The sequence below is a fragment of the Dermacentor variabilis genome, chromosome 3, assembly GCF_050947875.1.
Source record: "Dermacentor variabilis isolate Ectoservices chromosome 3, ASM5094787v1, whole genome shotgun sequence".
Taxonomy (NCBI): Eukaryota; Metazoa; Arthropoda; class Arachnida; order Ixodida; family Ixodidae; genus Dermacentor; species Dermacentor variabilis.
Window position 1 is genome coordinate 132,585,136 of NC_134570.1, and position 12,895 is coordinate 132,598,030.

The 12,895-nt window shown below is 44.3% G+C and overlaps 1 protein-coding gene across 2 annotated transcripts in view; it reads right to left on the reverse strand.

Moving 5' to 3' along the window:
- Nucleotides 1-1,630: 1,630 nt before the first annotated feature.
- LOC142576294 (putative oxidoreductase TM_0325) overlaps nucleotides 1,631-12,895 on the reverse strand; it is a 42,836-nt gene continuing 31,571 nt past the window's right edge. For both annotated transcript variants that reach the window (XM_075686349.1, XM_075686350.1), the window contains exons 7-9: nucleotides 10,265-10,301; nucleotides 5,497-5,560; nucleotides 1,631-2,230 (exon numbers count right to left, since the gene is read on the reverse strand). In XM_075686349.1, the coding sequence (XP_075542464.1) occupies nucleotides 2,030-2,230; nucleotides 5,497-5,560; nucleotides 10,265-10,301 (302 nt within the window). In that variant the 3' untranslated portion in view covers nucleotides 1,631-2,029. The remainder of the gene's footprint in view (nucleotides 2,231-5,496; nucleotides 5,561-10,264; nucleotides 10,302-12,895) is intronic.

Genomic DNA, 12,895 nt, shown 5'->3' on the forward strand with positions numbered 1-12,895 from the left:
ATGCAGCAGCCTGGGCTTGGCAGCACTAGCAAAGCGGATTCCAGTCATGATTCATGATTCATGATGAGTCATGATTCCAGTCATTCGCTGTTCGAATGAAAAATGAGTTCAGATGCGCAGTGGTGCGTGCAGGTGGTGGATACACAGCTTTAGAATGACTGTTGCGGAGCGAAAGGCGATGAGCAGGTATGATAATCGAGCGAGAAAGAGTCGAGTGGTAAATGGTAGAGGGACAGGCACGCTATTTTTCTGCGTGACTCAAGACTGGGAAGATTAACTGTATGTTTTAGTTCAATAACGCTAGTATAGTAAGGATAGTCTGAGAAAGCAAATATAATAGCACGGTTCTGGATGGAGTCAAGAGCTTTTTGTAGGCTGTCTGATGCGGGTCCCAAACTGCGCATGCGTATTCCAGCTTGGGACGAACAAATGCTTGGTACGTTACCAGTTTTACGTGAGAAGGGGTGAGCTTAAGGTTACGCTGGACATAGCCGAGGACGCGGTTAGCTTCCTTTGTTATACTTGTTGTATGATGCTACCAAGTGAGATCATGAGATACGGTTATCCCCAGGTACTTATATGATGAGGTTGAAGATAATTCGGAGCCAGAAACGACGTATTAATATGCCTCGTACGAAGCTCGGCGGTGGAAGGAGATCTGTGAAGCTTTTTGACATTTAAATACATTAAACAAGTTTTACGCCAGTTTTCAACCATTTGTAAATCATTTTGCAGGGAAATGTTATCATGGAAACTATGGATATGACTGTAGATGACACAATCGTCTGCGAAAAGGTGAACACAGGAGGAGATGTTACTAGGCAGGCCATTGATGAAAATAAGAAAAAGTTATGGTCCGAGAACGGTGCCTTGAGGAACTCTGGATAACAGGCGCCAACAAGGAAGTATGCCCATTAGGACAGAGGAACTGTTTCCTGTTAGTAAGGAAGCCGCACGACAGTCGAAGACAGAGGGGTTAAGATTTAGGCGAGAGAGCTTAAGGAATAGCCACTTGTATGGCACCTTGTCAAAGGCTTTCTCGAAGTACAGGAACAAGGCATCTATGGAAACATTGTGACCGATGCTTGAGATGTCATGAAGAAATAATGCAAGCTGGGTCTCACAGGATATACTTTCTTGAAATCCATGCTGCTGTGGGTGAAAGAAGCCAACAGGGGTTAGAAACTTGGTTGTATCCGAATAAATGACGTGTTCCATTAATTTTGAGGGCACACTCGTAATGAAATGTGTACGTGTGCGCGCGTCACATCATGATTCCTAATTTAGTTAGCGAATGTGAACAAATATTTATACGGTCGATAGAACTAACAACCTTGATAATTTGTTCATTCGTCTAGTAATTTGCTTCCAAAATTGATGCTTCGCCTTTCGGGAGAAACTATGACCTTGTTTTTATTATAGAGAAGAGAGGTGGGGGCTCAGTAGCATTGCTTTGTCGGTAGAAATTCCATGATATATAGGTACCCGAACTGGCGTTGTATGCGGCGCACCTACAACGCTTGTATATTTATCCACATAAGTATGCGGAGAGATATACCAACCAAGCGGCAGCGACTGTGCCAAATTGCGGTATAGCCTAAGAAAGCTTGGTTTTATAAGAGGACGAACGTGAGAGAAAAGCAAGCCTTTATTTATAAGAAAACACCAAAACCATAGCCAAGGTAACAGAGGATAGACTACCTGCAACATTATTCTGTTTTTTATCCTGGGTTGCGACAATTAATGGAGCACCGGTATCTACTTTAGTGCTGTAGAAACTGCCTCTCTATAACACTGAACGACGTCTTGGAGTAATTTTGCGCTTCCTGTTGACTACGCTTTCACTTAATCTGAGCGAACGTATGCTCTGTCGAGAAAGCGAACCTACTCCTTCGAAGAGCGCGAGGTCTCTAAAAAATGTAGTCAAATATTGTGCGGGGAGTTTCTCCGGCGAGAGAGTGTTGTGGAACTCCGCTCTGATTTTTGGAGTGTCCCGTAGTACCACCAGTAAGGCTACGTGCTTGGCTTTTTACGGAGCCTTTTTGGCCGCCGCAGACGGGGCAGCACCCGAGACGGAAGACGTGAGGAGCACGCCTCCATCAACTGGCATCGTGATCCCCGTGATGAAACTGGCGTCGTCGGACGCCAGGAAAGCGATGCAACGAGCGATCTCTTCCGGTGTGGCCACTCGTCCGAGTGGGTGCACGGAACTGGTCGTTTTCTCCAAATGCTGCGCGAAAGAACGCAAAAAGGAGACGACGATAAGTGGGGCAAGTTCATCTCACCTAGGCATTGCAATTATAGCGCGCTAAACAATTTTAACACCCTTATGTGCGTATATGTGTTTGTATGTATGAAGGATGCTTCGTTTGTACCATGGCTGAAACGCTCCTCATTAGGGGTAAGATCAACTGTCAATGGGGACAAAGTGAGTTTTCTTTTTTCTTGGGAGGTGATATTACGGTTTTACAGATCAATTGAAAACTTGAACTAATAAGCTTTTGTAGCCATTGATATCAAACTCGCGTGTTAGGTAGGTCGCTGTGCGTCACGCTCCATATCACTAGTCATTTGCAGCACCGTAGGCACTAGTCGCACCCTTGCGCAGCGGAATGCAGTGCTCGGCGTAACTGTCTGAATAACGACGGAATTAGAGAGTTTTGTTTTTGCGGTGTATATGATACAATAGAGCGACACCTGCCATGTTAGGACCGTTGCCATACACATCGTATACCACGCATTCAGCAGCCGCTGAGCCAACGACGCAGCGCGGATGAACACATCTCGAGGGGCGGGGGCATTCCGCCTTCCTGTTGGCTAAGGAGTCTTGCAGCTTTCACGGTGCTGCAAACGGCTTGTGAGAGGGAGTACAGAAGTTCAAATTAACACAGTTTTCAAATACGGTTTGGCTGCAGTTTCTTTCATTGCATGTGTAGGTGGAGCTTGCGTTAGTATGGAGTAATATTTTAATTGCATTACGGGTAAGTACAAACCAGCACGCTCAAGGGTGAAATAATTTTTAGAGTGTAGGACTTGGACGGGACCATTTACCCTAATGTATACAGTATAGGGTAAGAGCGGTTATATTTTAGACGACGCCGTAATGTTCTTCGTGCCGGTGAACATAAAAGATTTGCGATAAATGCTCCTTATACCTCGGAGCAAGCGAGTTCCACTATTATCTAAAATTATTCGCTTGAAGGTCCGTTTTCAGCCAGCCTGAGATCAGTGCACGTCCTTAGCACGGATACTGGGTCTAGCACCAGCTGAGCTATTCTGGACAATGTCGCATTGCTCCATGCTAGTATTTTGAGCCAATCTAAGAGGGCCGATTAGATGTAACAAGGCAAAGAAGGGAAGCTTCAAAGTGTCAACAATTGCGTTGCGGCTTCGACATTTATCCATAAGCGGCGAAAGGCATTTGCGTCTCCTGATTCTCCAAGGTACCTGTTCCTTATGTATTGCCATAGAAAAATACCTTGAGGACTGATGCGTTTCATCGCAGATTTCGGGGACAATTATGTCAAAGTTCAAGGCAGTCAGAAATTCCTAGTATGTAGGCACGTCTCTCTTATCTAATTGGTAGCGCCTCCTTTACATATACTGTATTTTCTTGTGCGGCGCAGCATTCCTATGTGAGCATAAGATGGCACGCCTTGTTGAACGGAGTGTCTGAAACGTTCGTTGCAGTGTGTTTATCCGTGTGGTCATTACCGGGCAAACTTTCAGCGTTAGCCTTCAAGACTATCTTCAAGGTGTGCACCTGTTTTAGGGTGGACATCGAGCAACAGAAGGCTGCAACGCACCGGTTGAATCGTGCACCCAAAGAAATAGATTAAGTTTGTATGCTGAACATCGGTTGATTTGGTAGTCAATCAATGAGTTTTTCAATATTATGAATACCCATAGAGCCGATAAGCGTGTTATCTTAAAAAATTGACACGCCATCCCGGCCCTGCGGGAGTGCATGTCCAGCGAAGCTGATGAACACCACCATTACAACTGCTTAGGGGGGCATGCAATGCTTTATTGCCCAATTCTGCCTCTGGCGCATCAGCTCAGAAGGCAATGAAAGTACTTTTGTGCTTTCTCAGAACATCTGGCTTGTGCGAGCGCCTTGGACTCTGTAGTGCTGCCCGTGCACGTATCTCTTTCCCTTCCTCCATCGCGGGGTAGCCAACTGGTATAACACCCCTGCCTTCCTTATATATATATATATATATATATATATATATATATATATATATATATATATATATCCTCATCCGGTGCTTTATTCAGCCGCAGGTGAGTGTGGACGTGCGGACTTCCCGTGTGCCGCAATTCCACGGAAATACGACCAGCGACAGCACGCCGCCGCTCGTCGTATTACCGTTTCTTTTCCATTTTTCTGCTCCACGTATTCATGCTGCTCCTGGAGAGTCCTAACTTATACGATGCCTACCCGTATTGGTGCAGCAACAACAATGAAATCAGTTGCTAAACTGGGGCTCTTATATATGAAAGGCTAGTGACGTCACTCCTCACTTAACGAGCTTTCATCACTGCGGCAGCTTGCGCAACAGCAATATTTACTGGGAAACGTATGTGGGTAGCGCTACGTGCTTCGCATTGTTAGCAGGAGCGCTTTATCAATTTTGTGTTTCGGATCCTTGTTTTATGCTTGTTCTTTATTGAAACGAATGTAAACCTGTGTTGTATGCCTGATACCAAATAATGTGCGCGCGTCTCGCTTCAATCGCGGAAGGCTTCTTTTTTTTCGATGACGTCGCCGCCGCGATAAGTCCCGACCGAGTAGAGGCTAACTGATTCGCTTTAAAAGCCCTCCATTACCCTTATTGCATTGCTTTTGAAATTTAGATAACGTATTCTTAGGAACACTGCACATATATGTGTGCGGGAGTTGTTTACCGATAGAAAAGTATAGACTTGCCGCTAACAGATAGAAGCACGTAGTGCTAATCAGAGAACATGTCACAGTTCGAAATATTAGCTAAAATGAAAAGCAAACTCGTTTTCTGTCTTAGTTTGCAACACGACATGTGTCACGTGAACTGACAACCGGTGGTCCATGGGAAAAAAAGGGACTGTTACCAAGAAAGCAGAAGCAGTTGGCTGCAGCAGAGATTTAGCTGCTGTGAGCATCGTATTCAAAAATCGTTAGCTGCAGGAACAGCGTTGGTGCTGCGTGAGAGGATGAATAACTTTGGCAAAGATAAATTTGTATTGGTGTGCACATAATTGGACTAATGACAATTTCATCGACGATGAAGGCTAAAGGTGGAGCACGACAAGCTGATACGTATTCTAGATACAGAAATGACGCAATTAAATAAATTTGCTATCGGGCTTTAAGTTGATCACTCAAGTACATGAAGATATGATGCAGGCTTGTCTTTATATCCTGAAAAAGAATCAACTTGAAGGACATTTTCTACTATTATGAAGAAGGATGACTGCAGTCTATTTACGTAGTTTTTCTATCTCTGTACGTACCTCCATGTGTTGTTCTACACTTACTCCAGGTTTCAGCATCATCAGCGTCTTGATCACACCAGGGCTGCAAAGATAGACGTGCGCATAGCACGTACATGTCAGTTTCTTTCATACGTCGAATGCCTTTTTCAAAGCCCGGGAAAAGACCCACGTAAAATATAACGTCAGGGAAACGTCGGGTTTCATTGGGTTTTTCAGGGCGCACGTACCCTACAGTTCTCGAAATACAACTTTTGCTTTACAAGCAATATTGAAAATTCTGCGTAATTAAGCGTAACTAATTAGCTAACTGATCACACTTTGAAAATATTCTCAGGAACCGCAGAAGACTACGAATAGCACAACATTGGTCTCATTCGACTAAGGTAAACCACTCCACTTAAATGCAAATAGCATTCCTAGAAAACTTGACCAAGTTCGCGACATGTCTTAGTGTTTGGCCGCGGATAACTTCTGTTACGCCAACTTAGGTCACTGCGTAGCCAATGGTCTAATAGGTATAGAGCCTTGGGTTGCTGAATTGAGCGAACAGGGTTCGAAACCAACCATCCTGTGTCACTGGTCCCTGGGTAGGTGCCGCTATATATATATATATATATATATATATATATATATATATATATATATATATAGTCATAGAATGTTATTATGCAACCTCTTTGACTTTTAGGCAAGACGCAGTGGAGGGCTCCGGTTTAGTTTTCACTACGTAAGGTTCTATCTGATTGTGCAGTTAAAGCACTGTAGACGCGCGTCTCTGAATTTCGTCCCTATTGAATGGCACCAATTCAACCCACAACCTCGTGCTTAGCAGCACAGCGTCATTACCGTGGCGCCAACGCGGCAGGTCCCGTTTTAAGCGGTGAAAAGATTTAGTGAAACGACTAATGAGGTGCTACGTGACTAAATGCGATGCGTTATGTAATCTCACGCAAAGTTTGTGTTTACGCATTACACAATTGGCAAGCTGTGCCGAATTTCCAACCCCAAGTTTTGCGGATTCACGGCTTGAGGCGTCTAGGGAGTCTTGTCAGGAGGATGAATACGAAGTGTGATCCTTGTGGGCGACATCTATTTAAACAAATTTGGGAATTTTATGCCCTCTGTCTCACAGCTTCACATACCTTATTCTAAAGAATCAGCCAAGGATCAGAACATAACCGTTGACACGTAACCAATGGTTTAAGAACAGGGTAGCCCAAAGAATGAAATTTATTAAAGAAAAAGAAGCCGTTCAACATATCATACACTGTTCTAATAAATGGTCTGTGCGCTTTAGAAATGTGCATAAGCCGGCGTTGCATATAGCTGTTTTATGTCGCAATTATTACAGAGGTGCGCTCACCATACCTTCGGTCAATATGCACAACTATGCGAGTCATTGAAAACTGTGCCTGACTACGATTCATTTGCCTGAGCGGAATATTAGTTCTGCATCTCAAAGTATATGTATTTTTGAGGCCTCGTGTCACATTTCTCGCTGATAGCTTATTGTTTGTGCAGATACTGAAGACTGAAATACAGATGATCATTCCTTCAAAAAAGTGGATAAAGTAAGCTAACGTGCAGTTACTCATAACTGCTGAAAAAGGCACGAGTGATGACGACATTCACCAGGACATGACAAAAACGTTAGAAGGGAACGCCCCATCTTATTTCAATGTGAGAATGTGGGTGGCAGAATTCAAGAGGGTGAGCTGCTCTGCTCATGGTGCCTCTCGCAGTGGAAGGCGAGCAGTGGCAAGTACTGAAGAAAACATCACAGCAATCAAGGATATCGCAATTGCAGACAGCAGTGTGAGAGACCATTTTATGGTAAAAAATGCGGGGATGTCCCGGGAGCGAGTTGGACACGCCTTAGCATTTCTACTCTACGTGAGCAAGGTTTCAAGCCATTGGATCTCGAAAATGCTAAGTTCTGAAAATAAACGCCAGAGACATGCCAAGTCTACCGAAAACGTGACCTTCATTGAGGTAAGCCTGGTCATTCTTATCAAACGTTTCGTGAGGCAAGAAGCATGGGTACACAACTTTTTGCCAAAGTTCAAAGCACAATAAAAAAGTGGGAACACTCCTCCTCCCCTACCCCTAAAAAATTCAAGTCAATCCCATCAGCTGGCATGTTAATTGTTTTGTTTTATGGGATGCGAAGAATGTCATCCGGACTGAGTACTTCAAAAAGGGTGAAAGAGTGAGCGGAGCACACCATGCTACATAATCGAAGCGTTTGCGGGAGGCAATCAAAGCGAAACGGCTTGGAACATTGAAGAAGCGTGTGCTTTTCCACCAATACAACGCACCAGCGCGCAAGTCCGCCACTGAAATGCCTGCCATTGAGTCACGTGGCTTCCAATTGCTTCCACACGCTTCCTTTTCGGCAGATTTGGCTCCCTCAGACAATTCATATTTTGCCTACCCTCAAGCAACACTTATCTGGAGCCCACTTTTCATCACACGATGACGTAATCGTAATTGCTGCAGTAGAGGAGGCTTTTGACATGCACGATGAAACATTATACAAGGAAGGGATAATGTACCTGTAGCACCGGAGGAAAAAGTGTATGACGCTGAATGATGATTATGTTGAAAAATAGACAGGAGTGATTGAACACCTGACCACCGTTCAATGGTATGCCCGAAGCTTTTCTGTCACACTACGTACATACAACTGATTTGCTGGAACTAGGCTCTCATGCCCCTCAGGTGGGAAGCCGATGAACGCCTGAGGAGTCGCGCCAAACATAGGGGTGTTGCTTAATGTGATGCTTTGTTGAACGCTTTAAAACTTGCTCAGTGGAAATTTTGCTGTAACATTGACTCGTATAGTTGCCTAATTTTTCCTGAATGCACACCACGGCAGGTACTGCGAAGTTGTGAGTGGCTGCTTGCCAACTGCCTTAAAAAACAAAGGGTGTACAGTATAGCCAGTGAACTCTTACTGCGCGAACCTAGTGGGCTGAAACTTCTATGTTAACGAACAAATCGCTGTTTAAAAGAACAACCTTGGGACGAGTGACGGAACGGGAAATAAGTGTGCTGTTAAGAGACACGGAAAACCGCTGGTAGGTCATGTTTATGCGCCGATTGAGAGAGGTGGATTCGAACAGCTTATTTGGGCAGGACAGGTCATTTCAGGTCATTTTTAGGTCATTTAGACAGTTGGGCAGCACAGCCAATTTCAGGGAAGTTTACAGGCCACTTGGGCAGTTGGGTTGGACAAGTGAGCATTAAGTGGTTGCTTATTCTAGTAACAGAATGAGTACTAAGGAAACGGAAAAGAAGTCCTGGATGGTAATGGATTAAGTGACGTGGTAATTCAACGAATTTCGCTAGCATAGTATGGAGCCGGTTGACACAAACATGGAATTGGACATTGCAGGGACAGGCCTTCGTCCTGGAGTGGGCAGAATGTACGGTGCCGCCGATGCTTGTGGTAGCATATACAATTAGGTGGAATAAAGCAAATAGCCTAACTTGCTCCATAGAAAAAGCAAAAACATGCATTTCATTACTTATGCAAGAGGAGCGCGAAGCACCAATATGGGGGAAGAAATATAGAAGCGCGGGTAAAGCAAATACCAGAAGCCATATGAGAAGCATGGGGACAGTTGATAAAGTAAACGCTCAGGTCTTAACCAGAAATATAATTTGCTATTTTGAACCAGTCTGCTATTTATTTCGCAATCTCTGGATTTTGTTCTTGCTTTTTCTTTATTCTACCGAGCAATTCTTTTTAAATATTGGTGCCATATTATTTATCCTGCCGAAATTTACATGTCTCAGCGATATAGTTTCCCAGAACCCACCCTACTTCTATGGCGCTCTTTCAACAAAAATATTCAGCTGACGAGCTCATTTGGCTGTAGTTCTTTCATTTACCCGCAATTTAACTTTTTACCCCACAATTAAGCTTTGCGTTGCTTTTAGACCATTAACTGCGAACTTCGCCAATTTGTACAAATTGCTATTTTATTAAAGAGAAGCATTGTGGTGGTTATCTCCCGTTGTGCAGCGGCACAGTGTTAAATATAGGCAAAGTTGACTTGGGAGCCTTGTATACGTGCGTGTAATTTAACAGCTACATGATCCAATGTTTTTATTCTTGTAATGAGATTAGACTGTCATATATAGGTGGCTAAACTTCGGTCATACAACATTATGAAAATGATCTTGTTTTGTTTTCCCAATACTGAATTTCAGGCTACGCACATTAAGAACTATATCAAAATTATGCATGAAGAATACATGGGAGTTGATGGTAGCTTTGAAATTTCTTTGTTGGAATAGAAAAAGGCAGAAATAAAAAAAAAACTTAATAGGAATGAAATGTCAACTGAAATAATTATTTGTTAGAAGTTTCTTGCTGGAAGTTAGCTTGCGCACTACCGTGGCCTCCACCCGATTTTGTTTTTCTCTAACCACCTCTTGCAGCTTAGTTTACCCACTGGAAAAACAATAGTTATTGGCTGTTGCGATGTTCCAGTCATAGGCAAGGCAAATAAGGTTAACCAACAGTAGTCATAGAGCTGTTGTGTTGTGTTACGGCCGTGCAATAGCTACAATGCAGCTGCGCCGTATCGCAGGGGTATATCCTTTGTTTACGGTGTTCAGGCAATATACATAAAGCCAAACTACCTTTAGAGTCTTATAAGATGTAATGAAATAGTGCTGTCATCCCTAAATATTGTGCAGTAACTGCGACAGTTTCTTTTGGGCGGCCGAACCTTGAAAAACAAACGCAAGTCCGTTCAAGAAAGAGTGCGCTTACTTGATTGTGTTCGCGCGCACACCGTATGGAGCATTCTCTGAAATAAATCGAAAATAAAATAGAATGTTTTATTGATGCCTTAGCAATGTAGAACACTCATTCTAACGTTGTGTGTTTGACAGGTTCGTGCCCTCTGGTTGCAGCCTTGGGCGCATTAACATAAAACTGTTCCAATCTGTTTTTATTCCAACCTCCTGACGTCAAATTTGCGTAACCGCGGGCGCAAGCATGGGGCGGTGACCTGCAGCGTTGCTTGAAAAGTCCAATCAAACGCGTTCCTCATTTATAGGAGCTTACTTTTCTTTATTTCGAAGCGAATGGCATTGCCTACATTGAACAGATTTTCTTATAGAATTGGCTGAAAAAGAACAGGACCACACTCGCCTGGAGAGGGGTTCGATAGGGCCGAGCCAGCACAGTGAAAGTATATAACCGGATGAAGAGATTGGTGCCGGCGCCTGCGATTTGCCCGCTTCCCCTTACTTAGCTTGCGTAGGCTGACCGAAAATCGCGGCAGCATGCAGCGTAACGTTAAAAATGTCGCCAGAACGGATCCTCAGCAAAGAAGAGTTGGCAAAGTGATGTCTTATACGTACGTGCCGAAGGGGCACGATAACGTTTTAGTGACACAATAAAATGTTTATTATAACGAAACAAATCTATGCTGGCTGGCCGCTCCGAGTAGCTAGTGCGAGAGCAATCGGCGGGTAGCCATCTTCTATACCTTTCTGAACGGGGCAGTGTCTGGCTGTTCAGAAAAAAATCAGTTTTGTTTGGCATATTAATGCGTGGTTAACGCGTACACGCCACTTTGATGCGATCAGTTTTCGCTGTTTTGTGACGTCGCGTGACAGACAGGCGAAGTGGGCGCAGCCCGATAACGTTTGATCAATGGCAGAGTATTATGGCGAAAAAGACGTCGAATCCAAAATAATTTTCTTTCCGTAGGTGTCATCATGGATAATCAATGTGCACACATCATATCAGACGGGGCGTTTCCACGGTTTTCGTGACGTCGCGTGGGAGACAGGCGAAATGGGGGTGACTCGGAAACTTTTTGACAAATCGTGGAGGACTGATTGCAGAATTTGAATAGAAAAGTTTGGAATAGCTTTACGTTATAGGGCCGTTTTTCTGTAAGAGTGACGTAGTCGAGTCTCGGTATTCTTAACGAAGGATACTTAGCGCCACTCGATTTGCCCTGTGACTTTGTGAACTATATAGTTCACTCCAGAACAGTGCCGTTTTGTTCTTGAAGCTTCTTTGAAATTATCTGAAAGGAAAAAGTTACCCACCTGCAGGAATAGCAAGAAGCCGTAAATGGAACCCATACAGGCTTCCAAGAAAGCTTAAACAAATTAAATTATGAGGTTTTACGTGCCAAAACCACTCTCTGAATATGAGGCACGCCGTAGTGGAGGACTCCGGAAATTTCGACTACCTGGGGTTCCTTAACGTGCACCTAAATCTAAGTACACGGGTGTTTCCGCATTTCGCCCCCATCAAAATGCGGCCGCCGTGGCTGGGATTCGATCCCGCGATCTCGTGCTCACCAGCCCAACACCGTAGCCACTGAGCAACCACGGCGGGTTAAGAAAGCATAGTAGTTGAAGGAAAATTAAGCCTCGTCTGCGGATCGAAAATTCGATGAACACCTTTTCGAAGCAGTCGCTGTATTATCCGAGCTAACCAGGAGGCCAGCAGAACGCAGAGCAAAGCCGAATTATTCGACAAGTCGAAACGCAGAGGCCCTGAATGTGGCAAATCAGTTCAGGGACACTAATAAATAAAGCTATTCCGAACTTTTCAATTCCAATTCTGCAATCAGCCCTTCATGATTGGTTAATTTTTCAGCCACTGCCCCCCCCCCCCCCCCTTCACCTGTTTCCAACGCGACGTCACGCAAACCGCGAAAATGCCCCATCTGATATGATGTACGCGCAGTGATTATGCGTGATTAGACCGAATGAAATAAGAATAATTATTCATGATTCGACGCCTTTTTCGCCATAATACTCTGCCATTGATCAAACGTTATCGGGCTGCGCCCACTTCGCCTGTCTGTCACGCGACGTCACAAAACAGCGAAAACTGATCGCATCAAAGTGGCGTGTACGCGTTAACGACGCATTAATATGCCAAACAAAACTGATTTTTTTCTGAACAGCCAGACACTGCCCCGTTCAGAAAGGAATAGAAGATGGCTACCCGCCGATTGCTCTCGCACTAGCTACTCGGAGCGGCCAGCCAGCATAGATTTGTTTCGTTATAATAAACATTTTACTGTGGCACTAAAACGTTATCGTGCCCCTTCGGCACGTACGTATAAGACATCACTTTGCCAACTCTTCTTTGCTGAGGATTCGTTCTGGCGACATTTTTAACGTTACACTGCATGCTGCAGCGATTTTCGGTCAGCCACCGCAAGCTAAGTAAGTGGAAGCGGGCAAATCGTAGACGCCGGCACCAACCTCTTCATCCGGTGATACTTTCACTGTGCTCGCTCGGCCCCATCGAAGCCCTCTCCACTTGAGCGTGTTCCTCGCCTCTTGTTAGCCAATCCGACATGAAGATTTGCTCAATGTAGGCAATGCTATTAGCTTTGAAAGCAAAAAAAAAAGTGAGATCCCA